The 19,124-nt window shown below is 42.0% G+C and overlaps 3 protein-coding genes across 5 annotated transcripts in view; 2 read left to right on the plus strand and 1 right to left on the minus strand.

Moving 5' to 3' along the window:
• Positions 1-1,336: 1,336 nt before the first annotated feature.
• On the minus strand, positions 1,337-4,961 carry psma8 (proteasome 20S subunit alpha 8). The gene is made up of 7 exons (XM_053437709.1): positions 4,742-4,961; positions 3,754-3,880; positions 2,923-3,047; positions 2,651-2,773; positions 2,441-2,560; positions 1,887-1,949; positions 1,337-1,804 (listed from the first exon to the last, which is right to left on the minus strand). Exons 1-7 carry the CDS (start codon positions 4,841-4,843, stop codon positions 1,709-1,711), a joined length of 756 nt encoding a protein of 251 aa, XP_053293684.1. The 5' UTR covers positions 4,844-4,961; the 3' UTR covers positions 1,337-1,708.
• A 581-nt stretch (positions 4,962-5,542) lies between these two features.
• On the plus strand, positions 5,543-17,140 carry ss18 (SS18 subunit of BAF chromatin remodeling complex). Of its 3 annotated transcripts, XM_053437707.1 has the most exons (11): positions 5,543-5,721; positions 6,242-6,318; positions 6,415-6,499; positions 7,415-7,571; positions 8,796-9,020; positions 10,078-10,248; positions 10,570-10,647; positions 11,993-12,115; positions 14,256-14,386; positions 14,835-14,897; positions 15,629-15,768. In XM_053437707.1, exons 1-10 carry the CDS (start codon positions 5,653-5,655, stop codon positions 14,850-14,852), a joined length of 1,134 nt encoding a protein of 377 aa, XP_053293682.1. In that variant the 5' UTR covers positions 5,543-5,652; the 3' UTR covers positions 14,853-14,897; positions 15,629-15,768. The 3 variants fall into 3 exon arrangements, with proteins under 3 accessions (XP_053293682.1, XP_053293680.1, XP_053293683.1); XM_053437705.1 differs by lacking the exon at positions 14,835-14,897 and having other exon boundaries at positions 15,629-17,140; XM_053437708.1 differs by lacking the exons at positions 10,570-10,647; positions 14,835-14,897 and having other exon boundaries at positions 15,629-17,140.
• A 475-nt stretch (positions 17,141-17,615) lies between these two features.
• LOC128454531 (zinc finger protein 521) overlaps positions 17,616-19,124 on the plus strand; it is a gene marked incomplete in the record, with an annotated part of 105,504 nt that continues 103,995 nt past the window's right edge. The window contains 2 exon segments of the mRNA XM_053437950.1: positions 17,616-17,649; positions 17,693-17,871. Coding sequence (XP_053293925.1) covers positions 17,616-17,649; positions 17,693-17,871 — 213 coding nt within the window.

Consider the following 19,124-nt stretch of genomic DNA (forward strand, 5'->3'; position numbering starts at 1 on the left):
TGTGCATTCTTGCTTGGAGAGTACATGTCCTCGGGCCTCGTTCCTCCGTTGATGACCTCTGGTGAAGCCATTATTTTGTGCATTAATGATGAGCAGCAGCCAGTGATGAGAGAGATGGACTTTGTCCTGAGGCACAGAAGCACTGATTATGGGCAACAACAATGCCAAAAAAAAAAGAGAGGAAATAAATAAATAAAAGAAAAAAAAATAAAACTCTTCCCACAAGTAGTTCAGAAGCCCGGGAGTCTTAGCGGCAACGCAGAATAAGCTGCTCTTGCTCGATATTGACAAGATGGATCAGATAACCTCTGTAGCTGCAGGAACACTTAGACCAAACTTTAAGAAAGGTTACCTTTGTCATCCAGAGGGTTTTACACCTCTGGAAATACGAAGGGACTGTGACAACATTTTCATCTCGTCAGATTCAGATCTGAAATACGTGGGTGGCAATTAGTTCATGGTTGAAAGGGCTGATGGTGAGTCATGCAAACCGCGCTTTTTTTCTTTGTACTGCCCTCCAAGGATTCTATGACGTCATCTATGGGAAATAATATTAAGAGGCTTAATTGATCCTCTGACATCAGCCCAAACACCAACATATAAGACTCACAAACAAGACAAATTGCAGACAAAGTGCAATTGCTCTAGTCAAGGCAGCCAGGGCACCCACTCAGGAAATCCTGGCTTGGGGAGATGACTCTAAATGAAGGACTTTACCATTCACCATTATGTCTTTGGTGAGAGTCAGAGGGAACCCTGGGGCTCTTCAGCACAGCACGGCACAACTTTTCAAAGGGCTCCAGATTAAAGTCACTGAAAGTTCCCACTGGGGTCTGAGGCCAGGATCCCATTAAGCAGCCCTACCACACCGCCGGCCATAATTGTGTCGTTGAGAATTCAGAGCAGTGGTTGCTTGATAAGCGAATTTAGGGTGAAATAAAAAAAGGGAGAGGCAAAAAAAGGGGTCTCATTGGGCCACCATTAGACACTTCGCTCACTCATTGCTAATTTGTTTTAAATGACTGAGGGAGAGGTGAGTGCTTTATAAAGCAACCTGAGCTGCCTTTCTCCTCCATTTATAGGCCGGTGCCATGGAATGCTGATAAATGAAAAACATTGCCGTTTATAGCCGCACACCAGACTGCCGCTGGTGGCGTTTTAAACTGTAGTTATCTTTACCGCAGCACTTGCTTTGCAGTAGGATAATCAATAAGTCCCTCTACTCTCATTTTGAAGAAACCGGTCAGTGCACCTCCAGTAATGACAATTATTACTCAAGTCCTGTGAGTAGACACCCTCTTGTAACTACTTTAATAAATAACTAAAAACAACAAGCTACAAACAAGTCGGCTTTTATTGAGAATTAAGTTTTGTTATGGTTCTGAATGTTACAAATGGTTTATTTCTACATTTGCGGTTCATCACCATCCCAGCTGTTTGGTGAATGATATAAAAGCCTCCATTAAGTGTAGTTTAAAGATCTAAACCCTAACTTGAGATCAGAGAATGTGCATCTACACGTCAGTCAACTCACTTGCTGGAAGTATAGGAACTACTGATTCTTTGCAACTGGTGGAGATCTCAAGTTATGGTTCAACACTTTATAACAAACCAATAAGAGTAAAGCCTCTGAAAACATACAGATATTTGCAACCCAAATATACTATTGTCATCCAAGTGCAACAAAGAAAAACTTAAGTTAACTGCTTCAGGTGGATTTTTTCTGCTTCTTCTTCTCTGCCTCTTCCTCCTTCTCCTTCTCAATCTCTGCCACCAGGGTCTCAATTTCCTTGGATTCCAAGATCTGCAAACAGAGAATTTAATTAATATAAGGATCAAAACAAGGTATTAAAGAAAATAAAGAGATACAATTTGCAACAACTTACCTTCAGTGGCTGATTCCGTCTGATGATAGCAAGTTCAATATTCTTTCCTCCTGACTGGACAACCTAGAGACACAGTTTTGAGTTTATTAAGTGCAATTGAACACAGTAAATTCAGTCATTGACTTCTGTGAGTATTTCCACTATAATATCTATAGTAATAATGCCCCTTCATTTAATTTTGAAATCAATTAATTAGCATTACATTGTACAAAGTATTACAGACTGTCATAATACACATAGAAGCCAAAATAGTTATCCAAAAGCAGCATTTATTTGATTTGCTTCATATCAAAACTCAAAATAAAGGGGAGGTTTTGCTAAACACAACAAAGTTTCACCTTGTAAACGATTACTGAAGATAATTTTATGGTTCACACCTGATCTGTCGCTTTGACAAATTAAAAATACTTAATTCATGCTGTTGTAGACTTTATTATATCTGAAGTGACAATATCTGCAGCATATTGTCATTTCTGTAAAACAGCTTAGTAATTATTCAGTATCAGCATATGTAGTTGATAATATGACAATGCAGAGACTCAATTTGACCTTACCTCCAGCAAAGCTTTGATTGCCAACTTGATCGTCTCATTGTCACCAGCAATGGCTTCATCTGTGTAATTCTTCTCCAAGAACTCCCTCACAGTTTTTGCGCTACGACCAATAGCATTTGCCTGATATTTCGAGAGAGAAAAAAAACTATAATTAATCTGTTTTATACCGACTATTGTCAAGGTGTAACATGACAAAGCAAATTCACTGACCTTCCAGGCATGGTAGGTTCCGGATGGGTCTGTCTGATATAGCCGGGGAGTTCCATCGTCGTCAAAGCCAACAATTAACGCAGAGATGCCAAATGGCCTGCGGCCATTGCTTTGAGTGTAGCGCTACAAATATGACCAACAAACAGAGTCATGTGACAAGTCATTCTTAAAAAGCAGAGAGTAATGTTTCCCCTGAATGAAAGCAGAGTCCTACCTCTGCCTTATGGTAAATCAACAGTAAACAACACATGGATGGTAATAAAGCCAAATACCTGTTTCAGTGTGGCTATGTAGCGTGTGATGTATTCCACTGTGACTGGGTCCTCAACAGTTAGCCTGTGGCTCTGGCACTCAACCCGAGCTCTGTTTATCACAATACGGGCATCTGCTGTCAGACCTGAAAATATTGAAAGAGAATAAATAGCTATAGAGCATACAAAGAAAATTCAACAGGAAAGACTAAAAAGGTCCTTGAATAGGGCAACAGTGACAACTGGTCTTTGGATTCCTCGGTCACATCAAACTGAGCTGTGACAACTAAATACTAGGTGCAGTCTACTTTGTGATGTTATATAAGCTGTTCTCAGACATGACCTATGGGTAAAATCCCCAAAATTGGCTACAGAGTTTACCCAGAGTTTGCCTTTCACACATGCACAACACAGCGGGAGGTTCTCTGCACAACAGCATCAAATCTTCCGATTATTCAGGCTGGATTCAGAGCAGCCGGGTGCGTCAGGATGTGATGTATTAACTCTTCTGCCAGGATCATATTTATAACATGTTTACAGCAGCCTGACACACGTCAGCTCTTATCACCACAAACTCTTTTGTCATCTTCTTCTGTGTCTTCTAAGTGTAAGACAGCGGTGTTCACTGCTGTGTTCACAAATTGACTACTCCTGGATTTCTGCTGACTTTATACTAGGAGGCAAGGCAGATAAAGTCTGTAGAAACTTTTGAACTTCTCACTTAATTTTTTGCATTCACACATGTACCTCCTCTGGAGACCATACAGAGGAACTGCGGAGTCCAGTGCATGTCTGCAAGTAGCTATAGTGAAAGTATTCTTCAGTTATTAAATACGGATTGTGTCGAGGTACCTGCAAAGGCCATGCAGACGTGCTCATCCAGGGCGCATATCTTGCGGACAGTCCTTTCTTCCTGCAGCTTTGCCACAGATTTCTTCTCAACGCCGAGGACAACAATGTCTTTACCTCTAATTCCCACCTGCAGAGAAAGCAAAGAATCAAGATTAACCACAGTAAAGTTTACTCCTACAGGCAGAGATCATAAAGTAGTGAACAGCAATTACTGACAATTTCAAATCAACTGACTTTATAGAGACTGAAACATTGTTTCTAGGCGGTCGTCACATGATTACTAGAACCTTAGTGATTCCTTTCAGTTTATCAGTGATGTATGAGAATAGTAGGACCAACATATTTACACCTTAAATCTGCTGTGAAGAGAAACCTACACCTGTCAATGGACGTGTATGCAACATCTGATGTTGTTCTTCCTGTAAAACCTACTGAGATATACTTACAACTACAGAGGTTATTTGAATCCGAGTTAGCTGCAACTTTAGTGATGATAACAGACCTATCATTGACTGTAATGTCGCATAGCATCTACGGAGCACCACACAGAAGCCAATATTGGAAACAAGATTCCGTCACCTTTTAAAATGTTTGTATTGTTGAGAATGTGTAGTGTGTTTTAAACAGTTAACACAGGAACAAGCAAGTTCGCAGACCGAATTAAGCAGTAACATCGTTTCTGGCGTTGGATGACATGATCACATTGAAACTGAAACTGTTGTGAGAGTGACACAGCGACAAAATGCTCGCTAATGGCAACTGGCTCTTTATTTCCACAAGCTGCGAAATGTTTAGAACATTTCACGTGAAAGCAATAGACTGATATTCCAGTTAGGTTTATCTATTTTAAATCGGAACACTCGAGTGTAACACATTGTCAGAAATAAAGAAACTAGCTTAACACACGAGTGCCTGCTACGAGCTAGCTTGGCCGGTTAGCTAACAACCGCTTGCTAACGCTAGCATTAGTTTAATTTTAAGGACTTACCGCAGTGGAGCCCTTTTTCACGGCTTCTTGTGCGTACTCCACTTGGAAGAGATGACCGTCGGGAGAGAAGACAGTGATAGCCCTGTCGTATCGTGCCGCCATTGCACCGCAAGACAAGTACAATCAAACGAGAAGAAGGAGACTGACACAAAAGTGATTCAGCTAGTTAGCAACAAGCCGCTCAGTGTGCAGCAGTGTGCCGGAAACTGCGCATGCGCGGGACCTCTGAACTCGGGCGATACCAAAACACCAGACGAAAGTTGTTCAATATTTGCGGGTTGTTATATCTTACATTGCGTCAGTGCTCTACAAGATAAATATTGTTGTGAAGAATCAAAAGTAAAATACAAAAAAAGCTTTCCAATTAATATTTAAACCCTGGTTTAGTTTTCCCCCTGGTTTATTAAGTGAGATTTTGCCTTTTATATTCATAAAATCTTAAGTAGTGAATATCCATATACACTAATATTACCTTGAAGTTGATGGCATGATATTAATATACTTTTAGAACTAAATATCAAATGTTTAAAATCTCTGTTTCCCCTTTTTTGTCGAGCGGTCCATTTCCCGTGGCATTTCGAACGCGAGCTAGACTGTTCCACTCTATGAAAAAGGTGGGGCTTACAATTAAATTTGGTTAAAGCCATTACCCTTAAATCATACTTACGAATATTCATAGCAATATTAGGATTGTTATAATTTGTGCATTAATCCCATTTATGCATGTGTCGTAACAATGTATAATACCCTTATACTACATTTTCCAATGGGCTGTATCCCCCCCAAATTGGACCGCTGCATTATGAAATCGCATCCCATTCTCCCCAGTCCGAGTTGTCCAGGTTTGTTAAGTGTGTTAGCTTCTTCACACTTTTATGCTCTAGGTAACGTCGCTTTCTTACGATATCACCATGTCGGTGGCGTTCGCACCTCACAGGCAGCGCGGAAAGGGCGACATTACACCCGCGGGAATTCAAAAGGTAATCCATCTTTTCTTTTTTTCTTTTTTTTTTTAGCGCGTCGCAGAATGGAGGCTACGCTACGCCGCTAGCCGCGGAGCTAACGCACGTAGCAGTGGCCCAATCCAAGTCCGCCTGTTAACAGCTCGGGGGCGGTTATAACGTTGCAGGGGTCAAAGCGCGGTGAATATGAACCTCACCGGAGTCAGGCCGCCACGTGCACACACTGCGTCTCCGGTCGGTTCACCGGAGCGACCCGTTACATGCTCTTCAAAATGAACCGGAGGCCTGCGGTTTTGTTAGCCGGCCACAGCTAAGCTAGCAGGACGCGTCTTTTGTTAGCCATAAACGCACACTCATATTTAACAAAAAACGCCCCCCCCCCCCTCACTTCTTCCCCTCTCCATCACCCCCGTTGTTTCCAACATACAGCAGAATAACCATTACAAACAACAGGGATTTGTCTGCTAATTTATTAAGTGTGGGTAATTTGACTTCATGTCACAGACGTGTGATCAATCTTCTGCCTTTACTGTCCCAGCTACTCGACGAAAACAACCATCTGATCCAGTGTATAATGGACTTCCAGAGTAAAGGCAAAACAGCAGAGTGTTCACAGTAAGTGATTTCCCCCTCACGTCACTATAGCTGTAAGCTCACATGGATACAAGTCCTAGGTGTATGTTGATGCTTCTCCATCTCCACCTCTTCCAGGTATCAACAGATGCTGCACAGAAATCTAGTGTACCTCGCCACGATAGCAGACTCCAATCAAAACATGCAGTCTCTCCTCCCTGCTGTGAGTATTGGTCCATGCTGATTGTTTCCAGTGAGTGAAGAGTAAAGTTGAACACCTGAGGGACTTCTCTGCCCCATGGGGTGGTTCAGGTTGAGATCATGTACAACACATCTCACTTAAGTCTTAATTGCATGTTACTTATTACTTACTGATGTATATCTTGACTATTGCTGCTGTAACATGGCAGATATCCCCATTGTGGGACTAATACAGGATTATTTAAAAAATAAGGATGTTGAGCACTACATTGAATAATAAACTCTTATTTTGGTCCCTCCACTAAACAGCCTTACATGCTTTATTTTAGGTGTATATTTTCAAACAAGTTTTACAATTAATGGTTTAATATAAAATGCTGTGTATAATAAAATAACAAGATAATTTTAGTTTTAAACATGAAGATTTTCTTGTCATAGCTTTAAGGGAAATGGTCAATCCAAACTTAATGTTGCCTGATCAAGACTAAAGGCCACAAGTCTTAGTGTCTCAGCCTTGTCTATTTGAAGCCCCACAGCTCTATGGGAAGTATCACCACTTCACATTGACCTGCAACAGCCCAGATTGGAGTTTCTGAGCTTTTTGAATATGTGTGTTCCTTGACCCTTAAATGCATTCATTAAAAAAAACATTTGTAGTTATTAATGACTTAAATGAGTATACTTTATTCTAAGTATGTGAGTATTCATTGTACCCCATGTCTTTCTGTAGCCCTCATTTACACATGCTGAATCTTTCTTAATGGTTGTTCTCCTTGTTGATTAGGCAACATTACCACTGTGCTGAATTAAATAGTTTTGTAGAGAGACTTTGGCTTTTATCTGCCTTTTTTTCCGCAAGTTCTCCTCTGAGTGACATGCTAAGAGGTGTTTATAGCTGGCTGATGTGTGTTTTTGTGTCTGTGTATTGCACTTTCAGCCACCCACTCAAAACATGCCCATGGGCCCTGGTGGGATGAACCAAAGTGGACCTCCCTCTCAGCCTCCTCACGGTCACACAATGCCCTCTGAGGGTATGGTCAGCGGTGGCCCTCCAGCCCCACACATGCAGGGCCAGATGAATGGACAGATGCCTGGTAAGAAACCCCCCCACACAGACACACACACAAACTTCCCTCCCTCCTCTTTCTTTCTTTTCTCTCCCCTTCTTCTCCCTCAGTGCCTGTCTCACTTGGGTTGCCTAGCAACACCACAGAAATGTGAGGGAGGCTGCTTTGCTGAAGGATGATGTCACCCATTTGCCAGTTCTGGTGGTCTTAGACTTGTTCTCCATTTGACTATGCTCTCTGCTTTAGTAACATTGTTTATTTTATTGTTTGCTGTGTTTTAAGTTTTGTTAGCAAATGTAGCCTTTAATAATTTCCACTTCATGTTGTTTTTCTAATGGCATTTACTTTTCCTTCAGATGTACCACACTATGCCATTCTATGTTTAAGGTTTAACCTCACAACAGACTTGTAGCCAAAATGTCAAAGAAACGTAATCAAGGCTTGATATCTTATTGTCTTAGTATTACCCGTACACTCTGCCAAGTTGGAGTGTTATATGGCGCTATATCATAAAAACTTTGACAACTAAACATTGTTGTTTTTGTGGATAGATCACCTTTTTTTATGGAAACCCAAACTGGTCCACAGTGCTGCAATTACCACAACATCTTTATAATTATATGTATTTAGGGCTTCATGAAATTGTTTTACCTAATCAGTCTATATCGTTTTTATATCGCGATATATATCCAATCAGCGCCGCTGCACTCAGTTGCATTACTCATGAATGTGTTCATAATTTTGAGGAGGAAGCAGACTCCGACTAAGACTCTGAAACAGGACGACCTGACCTTTTTAATGTGCGTCTGTCTGATCCTGAAGCAGTGATGGTTATAATTATTCAGGGGTAGAAAACCCGCTGAAACTATGAACGAAGTGGAAAACATGATCTGAATATGTTCAGTCACTGCATCGATACAGAGTCGTCCACTTCTATGCAGGAACCCAGACATTAGCATGTGTGCTGCTGTCGGGTGCTCCTCCTACGCTGCTGTGTGCATCAACCTAACCTGACCTGGCAGTAACTCTATTCCAGCGACATGATTGGTTCGGTGCACCGATCATTATTATTGTTTGTGTTGTCTCACAACATGGATGGAATGAGTTCTATAGACGTTATATTGACCATGTCTTATATTTCCATCGAGGGAACGTTATATCGTGATAATTATCACTATCGTATCACCCAGTCCTATGTGTAATTAATATCTACCTGTATTTTCATGAAACATCTCTGTTGTTGTTTTCCAGGGCCTAATCACATGCCCATGCAAGGTCCAGGTCCTAACCAGCCCCCAAACATGCCCAGTGGCTCTATGAATATGCCCCCCAGCGGTCATGGCTCGATGGGTGGTTACAATCACGCCGTCCCCTCTTCTCAGGGCATACCAGCTCAGAGCCAAATGAACATGACCCAGGGCCAACCCATGGCAAACTATGGTCCACGGCCAAACATGAACATGCAGCCCAATCAAGGTAATATGGCTCCGTTATTAGATTGCTCTCGGTTTTAATGACTTCCAATACCTTATCTGTCTTACTGGCGTAGCTGCACATCATCACCTGCATTTGAAAAAAACATATACTGTTTATACAGTATGTGTATTCAGTGTTGTAGTGTTAAATAATATACATTTTAGCAATCGGTTTTGATTTAGTTTGCTTTCTGATGAAAATGTGTATTAGTTTTAATCAAAGTTTAGTCATTCTATCTTAGGACTATAGCTTTCGCTATCTTTGTGTACAGTTACCATGGTTACAGTGTCTCTTTTGTTTCTCTGTAGTAATACAGACTGACCCCCCCAGTAAATCCAGTAAGCATTTCCAAACTGTGTTTGTTTGAACACAGCATCTCTCTCTAATCCAGTACAGTTGTTCCTGCTAACGTAGTGAATCCAGTTGTTGATTCACTCAGCTGTTCAGTTAAACTCAGAGATTTTATACTATTGCATCAATACTGTGATCTTTGTTTAGCAAACAGCTAGGAGGCCATTTAGGATGGACCGTTTGACTGCTCGCCCTAAAGATAGCAGAATAAAAGTTATGCTAATAGTGCCTCCACATCTACAACACGTGATATTCATGATTACATATTAGCTTACCTTTTTAGGAATGTTAGTGTGTCGCCTGCAAGTTTTTAAGTTTATTTTGTTGTTCCTTGTCTTATTTTAGTGAATTGTGGATCAATTAATCCATAAATCAGTTTCTTATCAGGTAGCAGTACTGACAAACATGCATTTCTGCAGGGTTTTAAATCATCAGGAGATTCAGCATTTACTCTCGCAGTTGCCTGCACATTGTTTAATAAGACTTTGCATTGAAATATGTCCTTTGTCTTAAACATTATTGTTTCTGTGTTGATGAAAAATATAATGTCTTGTTATACTTTCAAGTTACTTTTCTTTTCACTTTGAGTCACTTTTAATTGTGAAAAAAAAAGGTTTTAAACAGATTTTCCTTTACAGTTTTTATTAATGAAAATTACCCGTCTATTGTACAGTGTGATATTAATCTATTTTTGGGTATACTTCAGGCCCCATGATGCACCAGCAGCCCCCATCCCAGCAGTATAACATGCCTCCTGGTGGTGGCGGACAGCACTACCAAGGACAACAGAACCCTATGGGCATGATGGGTCAAGTCAACCAGGGAAACCATGTCATGGGGCAGAGGCCAATGCCACCCTACAGACCTCCTCAGCAAGGTATACCCCTCAGCGTGTGTCTGTCATGTGTGCAAGTTGTGAGTGTTGGTTTTTCCTTCTCCCTAACCCTCCCCTCTGCATTTCTTACTATTGTTCCTCTCAATTTCCTTTATTTCCACTGCTGTAGCCCACAGACATCTTGATGACTAAAGATGTAATCTAAAGCCTCCAATCAAAAAAAAAAAGTAGTCGAGTGACCAAAGGACAGCTTTCTAGCGAAAACTAGCAGCAAGGAATCCATCCTCTCTGCTCCTCCCCCCACACAACCCATCCAACAACACCTTGAATCTACTTGTGTGTATGTTGTGTATGTGTATGTAGGACCCCCTCAGCAGTACCCAGGGCAGGAAGACTACTATGGGGACCAGTACAGTCACGCAGGACAGGGAGCCTCAGAAGGTAGGAGAACCCTCCGGTCACTTGGAGAAAACCAACAACAAAAAAGGAAAATGAACCCAGGAGTTGTGTTAATACACAACGATGTAAAGAGACTGCGACGGATGCAAAGCCTCAGTTTCTTCATTATTTTCTGGGGGAATCAAAGTGACCCTTGGCTCTAACAAGACCAAAATGTGTTAGCTAATTTTGAATTAACATCCTCGTGCAAGAATGCACCCTCGTCCAAAAGGTGATTCTGCAGTCCGACGTCAAGGTAGCACCCTGTCTTGTAATGACATCCCCCAGTCGTGGCTGGTGCTCTACCTGTGGCTTTACCTGAGAAAAGTCAGGGAGGCGCGTGGGTCTTCATCGTCAAACTGCACCAAAGACGATTGAGATTAAGATGCTCACCTTTCAGATCGCCACATGTGATGCCTTTACTACTAGTTGTTTGGAGTAGTAGGTAATTAGAGAGTTCAGTAACTACATGCAGCTGACTGCCATTACTTGTTAATACAGATTTTATTCACACACTAAAATTAGTAATTCATATGATTTGCAGAAGATTAGCGCTACTGACTAACAAATTTCCCAAACTTTTCTCCCAGAAATATGCTACCGCTGCATTTTTCTCTAATGGTTGACATTCAGCCAATTTTCCTTCTTGGTGTGAAATTAAGATTCCTATTAAACCACTTTCTTTGTCCAATTAACATTTACCTTATGTTTGTTTTTTTCCTTTACTTACCACACTATTTCCCTTTTGACGTTTTTAAACACCAATGTGTCCTTTTATGTGAAATAAAGAAAATTCAACCATTTTTGTGGAAAAGTTTGAGGTACTGCTTCCTCTTGTTGCAATAGTTTTGCAGATACACATGCAGTGCTTAACGTATGGATCCAGTACTCAGCATGTATAAACTTGGTTTGGCGTTTCACTCCTTTCACTCTCGAGGCTCTTTCCCTGTTCCCTGCAGGTACAAACGCACTCGTCTCACCTACATGCGTCACACACATTTGCCCTGGAGAGTGGTCAAAATGGCTGGGCGGGTGTGTGTGAGATGTATGAAAGTGATTTTTTTTTTTTCTTTCTTTGAGTGGGAGAGAGCCATAGGAGACGGTGACAGGAGCAAAACACCAAAGCGAGTCTAATGCCTGCAGCTTTAAATAAATCTGTCACAATTTGTATTTGTTGTTTGCGCTTTAGCCGTTTATTTACTTCTTTCCATTAGAACAAGCCACAATACATTTGAGTATATTGGAGACATTACCTGCCCCTGGAAAAAAACTCATTAAGAATCTACCTGTGGGATTTGCTGTTGTGCTGTTAACATGTTGCTCACGATGCCCCTGTCGCCCCCTGAAGGTAATGCCCAGTATGGCCAACAACAGGAAGCATATCAGCAAGGCCCTCCTCAGCAGCAGGGCTACCCTCCTCAGCAGCAGTACCCAGGTCAGCAGGGCTACCCACCACAGCAGCAGGCTTACGGTGAGTTACCAAATCAAACTGGGCCTCATATTAGTCCTGTAGCAGACATCATGTGCTCTCCTGGATCATCTTTTTAACCGGTGAACAATAATTACTCCTCAGTGAGTTGGTGGCTGCTGCCACGTGTAAATGTAACTGCCAAATGCATGTCAAAAAAATCATTAAGGTGTTCTTTTCTCTCTTGTTGATTCAGTTTGATATTAGACACTGTTCTGAGGTAGTGGGGAAGGATCTCTGGCGGATGGGCACAGAAACTGGGCAAAGTGTGTTTCACCTGCCGGCAAACGTTTTGCAGGATTGGAATTAAACAAGTTTAGTCTGAAGTTAGGTTAAGAATGGAAAATTTACTTTGTTATTGTAACGGTACATTTTTATTTGCTTAAAAGAGCCAATTCAGCTGCAGTAGACTCATCTGCTGCTGTTTTGATACACCACACGGTGACAGGAGCAAGTTTCCGACTCGAACGCCAGTTTCTGCTGTTTTTAATATTTCAAATTGCGACAGCACGTTTTTCAGAGGCTGATAAGACTGGTTACATTTAACAATATTTGAAAATTATAAAAGTGTACAAGACGCAGAGAAACTTTCAGACAGATTTCTGCAACAAATATTTGACAGTTATCTCGCTGTACTAAGGAGAGCGCCACTAACTACTGTGTTGCCTAGCAACGCAGGGCCTTGTCTGCTGCTGCCGTTGAGCTAATATTGATTATATATACCTCCAACTTTTCTCCTGTTAATTCTATGCCTGCAGTGGCGTCCATAGACCTTTATTTATCAATTATTAGTTGTATGCACATGTTGCAAAGTACCTGAACTGAATTAAGTTTTTTTTTGTGTGCAGCTCTCACCTGGGAATGATCTATAAGCATCGTTTTTTTTCTACATCTAAATGAGTAAAAAAATATTTTGAGTGAAGTTGTCCACTCCTGATCTCGTCGTTGAGAGTAAATCACAATTAATTAAGGTTAGAAAGTCTGCAGTTTGTGTGCAATACTCGCAGCTCTCAAGGCTTTTTCTATTCCCCTCATCCTTTTTTCAACTGGAACTTTCCATCGCTCTCCCACTGTCTGAACCAGAGCTCATGTCAGTAATGAGGTAGTAGAGAGGTAGTGGCTGTGAGGTGAGTTTCATCTGGCAAACACAAATGCCTTCTCCTGCAGGTCCACACAAGCTCATCCTCCACAGTGTAAGTTATTATGGGCACATAACAATGCAGTGTGGGCCTCATTTGACTCCAGCCCCTATCAGGCTTTGCCCACTTTTTAACAGTGTAGGCAGAGATAACTACAGTTTATGGAGGCTGATGAAAAGATTTTTTTCTTTTTTAATGAAGCCTGCTCATCTAATGAAAACCAACAGGATCTCCTTGATGTTTCCTCGCATTACAGAACCGCCGCCTGACTTCAACCTGACTCACTCATTCATTACTGAGTCAGCGTTGTTAAGAGGCACCTTAAACTAATGGGTCAGACATATCTACCAAATATCAGCTATTCTTATTTTAGCCGATTAGTGATAACAGGGATTCACCATAGTTCCAAGACTAAATGGACATGATTAATGGGCGAAACTTTGATAATAGTATTCTGATGTACATCAGAATACTCCTTCTGCTCAAGTGAAAAATAGTTTTATGACTTGATTCAAACTATAGTGTGGATACCTGACCCGCACCTATCGTAACCCATCGGTCCAGCACAGGTTCAGCCAAATATTACGAAATGATATCTATTTGTCCCTGCACATGTCTGTCATGAAACAAGCAATAACCATGCATATCAGGGACTGGGTGACACAAATATTGGGTTTGGGTCGGGTTCAGGATTACACAGAAGGCCTGCCAGGGTCAGGTCAGTTTGCTCTGAAACAGGTTCTGGCAGAAAAAATACAGCTCCAACTGGAATTGATCTTTTCAGTGGCTCTAAAGTCTAAAGGAAGCTTTTTAGGTATTAAATTATCAAATTTTTAGATAAACCGTTCCTGCATTTTTAAGAAAATTCCCAGTGTGAACAGAACTCGAGTGCACGTGAGGACGAGTTAGAAGTATCTTTGTTTAGTTATTATTGACTGTGTCTAAGTTTACTCAAAGCTATACACATTCATAACTTTACACTGAGTTCTCTCTTTTCGTCGCAGGTCCCTCCCAAAGTGCCCCCGGGCAGTATCCCAACTATCCTCAGGGGCAGGGGCAGCAGTATGGGGCCTATCGCCCTCCTCAACCTGGACCCCCCCAGGGCCAGCAGCAGCGCCCTTACGGTTATGACCAAGTGAGTACACCCACAATACTGGACAGTCACAGAGACTCGTCTACACATCGGTCTTAGTTTGTCCCTTTCATGATGTTTATTGCTAGAATAAGTTGTATATGTTGTGTTATTCTCAGTGAGACATCAACCTGAGTGGAGTTAGAAGGTAAACATTAAAAGGTAGTATGTTGTGCATGCTGTCATCAAATTGGGGGGTAATTTGTGTTCTTCCCGTCAAGAGTGTATGTGTTACTAGAGGGTGTATGTGTCACTTGTTAACCTGAGTCATATCCTGGCTAATGTGGTATGCCATACCAGTGAAATATGAGGGCTGTAAGAGGATTCTTCCTTAAACGTGATGCAGTCTGCTCTAGTGTTTAAGAGGAGACCTATTTGTTGCCCTGTATTTCCTGTGGTCTCGTGTGGGGACCACAGCTACTCTTTGATATCTTTATCTTTGAATATTCAGGGGCACATGAGGAAATAAAGACCCGGGGATTTGAACCCCTGACTAGCTCTATAAGAAGCAAAGGTAATGGTTGCTGTGAAGACCTCAATGTCCAATCTAGACGTTTGACCACCTAGCCTAATTTTTCATTTGTTATGTTTCCTCTGTCTATTTTGTCTCTATCCTTCTTCCATCTTTCTCTTTTTTTTTCTCGAAGTTTTTTCTTTTCTATCTCTATTTTTTCCTCGAAGTTTTTGGTTTGTTATTAACCAGGGGTCGAATTGTAAGTCATGAGGTCCAGAAACACAGCATGCTTTATTATCTGCAGTGAGACGGCCAAAGCTTAGCTGCTTTGACTGTGTCTCTTTACAACACTGGTTTTAATGAATTTTTCCTTTTTATAAAACTTTCAAATGATTGATATTCACATTATGATGTTATGTATATGAAAATGTCAAAGTTTGTCTCCAAATTTGTTCCCTATGTATTTACCATTAATTCCAAACACATACTTCGACCCCTGTTTAGAATTGCATTCAATACTACATGAACCTGTCTCACTTGAAGTTAGTATCCTCTATTTACTGAGGAAAGTGGTCCTCTGCCAAACTGCAGCTGAAACCTGAGGTAACAAGTTACAATATAGAGCACACAAGTTGAGGCCATACTGCCACCTGCTGGTCAAAACCAGCAAATGCACCATAAATCATGGTTTGCAGTATATTTTTTTGCACCCCATTGAGATTTGAGACTAGAAGTGTTTACTTTGTGCTTTTATTTTGAGTAACATGTGTCTGTCACATTTCTCTCCGCAGGGCCAGTACGGAAATTACCAGCATTGAGAGAAGGTCACAGCAACCCCCACAGCTCTGCTCTAATCTCTGTCTGAGCTTTGACCTCCGGTCGATCGCTCAGCAGACTTTAAAGATGGTTGCAGCTCCCTGAGATTCTCTCAGACACGAACACGCAACACTCGAAAACACAAGATACGTTTGCCCCCCCTCTTTTTAGGCTGTCATCCTTGCCTGTAAAATGTATTATGTTGGTCACGTACATGGACTTGATCAGTGTCAAAGTCTGTGACTCTCCCTCTGTTCCAGTATGTCACAAAGCAGCAATGCCTTAAAAAAAAATGGAACTGCCTTATCCTTCAGCATTGCAGATTGTGAAACGAGCTAACAAAATTCATTTTCTTGGGATAACAGAGATTTAAATGTACAGTTTCAATCTACTGTGGTGCATTGTTTCTCTACGGTTCAGCTCCGCGTTCATAAGAAGCAATAATGCCAGCAGTAGAGAAACGTGTGGTTGCTTAACATACAAAATAATGCACCAGACAAACTTCCCGCTAGGCCATGGTACATGTCTTGATGTATGTGATGATGTAAAAAATATATTTTATGCTTTTTAGACCAAGCTAACTTTGTATAAGACATCAGAAACTAGTACTAAAGCTGTGTTGTTTATTTCATCAAATGTATGTGTCAGTGTTTTTTATGATCTTTAAAATGTTGATCCCATCCAGCACATTGTTTGTTTGTCTTTTATTTCTTTTTTATGTTGAATTTGATCTGCTAAATAAATGACATGGTCACTGTAAAAGAGAATCTGTAAAAAAAAAAAGAGGCCAAACTCCAACAGTGTACCTGGTATAAAGAAATGTTGAAAACATGACAGTTGCTCTATTGTTTGTTTTTCTTGTTTGTCTTTTGATATAAATGAAATTTGGATCATTAATACATTTTCCAAACAAATCTCCAAAAGACGCAATATTGTCCAATGCTCCTCATATATGTGCTCAAACAGGTGATATGTAGCAGATGTCAATGTAAAATAATTCTCTGGAGCCCTTATACAAGCACCTCAGTCTTCACCATTGACTGCAAATCGGTTTAATAAATATTTCCGACAAGTAGATAATTGTTAGTTTTAACGATGCTGGACCCCCCCCCCCCCCCCCCCTTTTTTAAAATAAATGTCTAAGTTGATGTCATTCGAATAGTGTTGTCTGTGTGTGAATAATAAAGTTTGTTACTGTCAAATATGTAACATAAGATGTGAAAATGTTCTGAAATGGATTCCCTAATTTCACAGTACAGACTGGTGCAGTTTTATATCACTGGCTTGATATCTTGTTTTACGGTGCATACTTTATCGAGCCCAATATGTACATCGGCAGAAAGAAGAGGAACCCCACCTCCTCTGCGTATTGTTTATATATGGCTGTTTTAATATTTTCCGATCTCCGTCATTCATCCAAGTGGTGGTCACGTGTGTGTCATGGCAATGTATAACTGTACATTCAAATAAATTGGAAGAATCTTTAATATATTTTGACTTGTGTTTATTTTTAGTGATTGACCTTTCAATCGAGATGCAGAAGAAAATCATACGGCACAAACCTGATGTGCACTGTCGCTGCTGTCAGGATGTGACCGTATGATATAATTGTTTTGTCTTCATCTGCGATCTGGTGGCCAGTGTCCGGCTGGTAATGACCCCGCCCGGCTCAGCGGCGGTTCTGCTTTGTCCAGATGCATCCGGAGAGGTCCAGAGCACATCTACACCCCAAATTACCCTCCGCGTCTCTCTCTCTCCCTCTCTGCTCCCCCCAGAGAGGGAGAGGGACTACCTGTCACATTGGGGGGAGTGATACAGATGGCACGCCAGATGTGTGGCCGAAGCATGTGATGGGCGAGCGGTGCTGGTGTTAAGAGGGCCACAGACTGCTGGGGCTGCCTCTGTGCCAGTGATAAGAGTGTTTGTGTGTGTGTGAGTGCAGCACAAGTCCTTAAAGGAAAGATGGGCAGTGTGAATGCTTTACGAGTGCACCTATGTATAAAAATGTGTTTGTGTGCATTGTGTGTGATACCGCTCAGGTTTAGTGGCATCTCCAAGTCACCCCAACCATCCTGCTGCTCCACAGCTGGCCGCCCCACCCTTCCCAGCTGCCACTGGGGCTCCCCCCGGCCCCTCCGCTTGGCAGAGCCGGCGTTTTGGGCGCTCCCCCACCAGTCCTCCCTGGCAGCTGCTGCCCTCAGCTGTGCTCTCGCAGACGGTATTGGGGTCGGACAAAGTCACTCCTCCTGTGACTGTGTCTGGGGCCGTGGGGGGAGGATGAAGGAGGTGGCAGGGAGACTCACCTCCTCTGTAAGATCTCCGTTAAAACGCTGAATTTAAAGTGGTGAGCACAGATCTGGGAGTGAAGGCCGAAGGAGGAATCCTGGTCGAGTGTGAATACATCTCGTGTTAGTTGAGAAGGATTCATTGGAGTAGGTCAACATCACAAAGTGCAGACCTACAGAAACAAGCTGTCTCCGGCTGTGTGGCTCTAAATGAGCGATCAAGGCAGCTTCGAGGAGAGTGTGGAGAAGTGGAGAAGTGGCAGCATCATTTAAGAGGATCATCATCTTTTTTCAATATTTTGATAATTATAATTCAGGGCACCTTTCACAGGAGGCTCCTAAGCACGGAGGGGGAAATGACATTGTGATCATAGCTGGCAGGCAAGATGTGATCTCTCTCTCTCCCTCTCTCTCTCTCTCTCTTTCTCTTTCTCTCTCTCTCTCTCTCTCTCTCTCGCTCTCTCTCTCTCCCTCTCTCTCACTTGCTCTATCTCCCTCTCTCACTAACTCTCCCTTTCACTCTCTCATACCCACACTCTCGGTGTGACAGAAAGTCTATGGGGAGGTATAAGAGGTAGTTATGGGGGGAATGCAGCAGCCTCCACAGTTTAATTGGAGATGTGTCACACTAAATAAATGGTGCAAAAACAAGCGCTGACTGGAGGCTTGAGGGAGGGGCCCTGGGGATGCAGCCTGCTTTATTGGGCAGGAGCTTTGCACCGCTCCAGGGTGAAACGGGGCTATGCACTGCCGAGATACCCTCCAACCACCAAACCACCAGGCCCTTCCAGAGACGACTGTGGAGCAGGAGACAAAGGCATTAATTTCACCGTGCAGAAAATCATCTTATTGGTGCTTGGGAGCAGGAGTCTCTGAACCTGGTGACCTGATTGTTTCTCCTCCAATAAAAAAAGGGGCACCATCATCACACCTCATCTGCAATTTCAATATCTGCACGCCGGCCGGTGAACAAATCCATACTTGTATAAAATATCGTGAGTAAGTGCTGTGTGCCTCGCTCGCTCCTAGATCTTCTGTATGTCAATTTATGTTTTGAGGAGACGCCAGCCAACGGCCTCCAGCCAATCCCATTTCCCTGTGTAATCCATACATGACTCCAGAGTTACCAGGAGAATGTGTTTTTTCAATATTCTATCAATGTTGATATTTCTATTGTCTCGCTTTA

The sequence above is a fragment of the Pleuronectes platessa genome, chromosome 13, assembly GCF_947347685.1.
Source record: "Pleuronectes platessa chromosome 13, fPlePla1.1, whole genome shotgun sequence".
Classification (NCBI taxonomy): Eukaryota; Metazoa; Chordata; class Actinopteri; order Pleuronectiformes; family Pleuronectidae; genus Pleuronectes; species Pleuronectes platessa.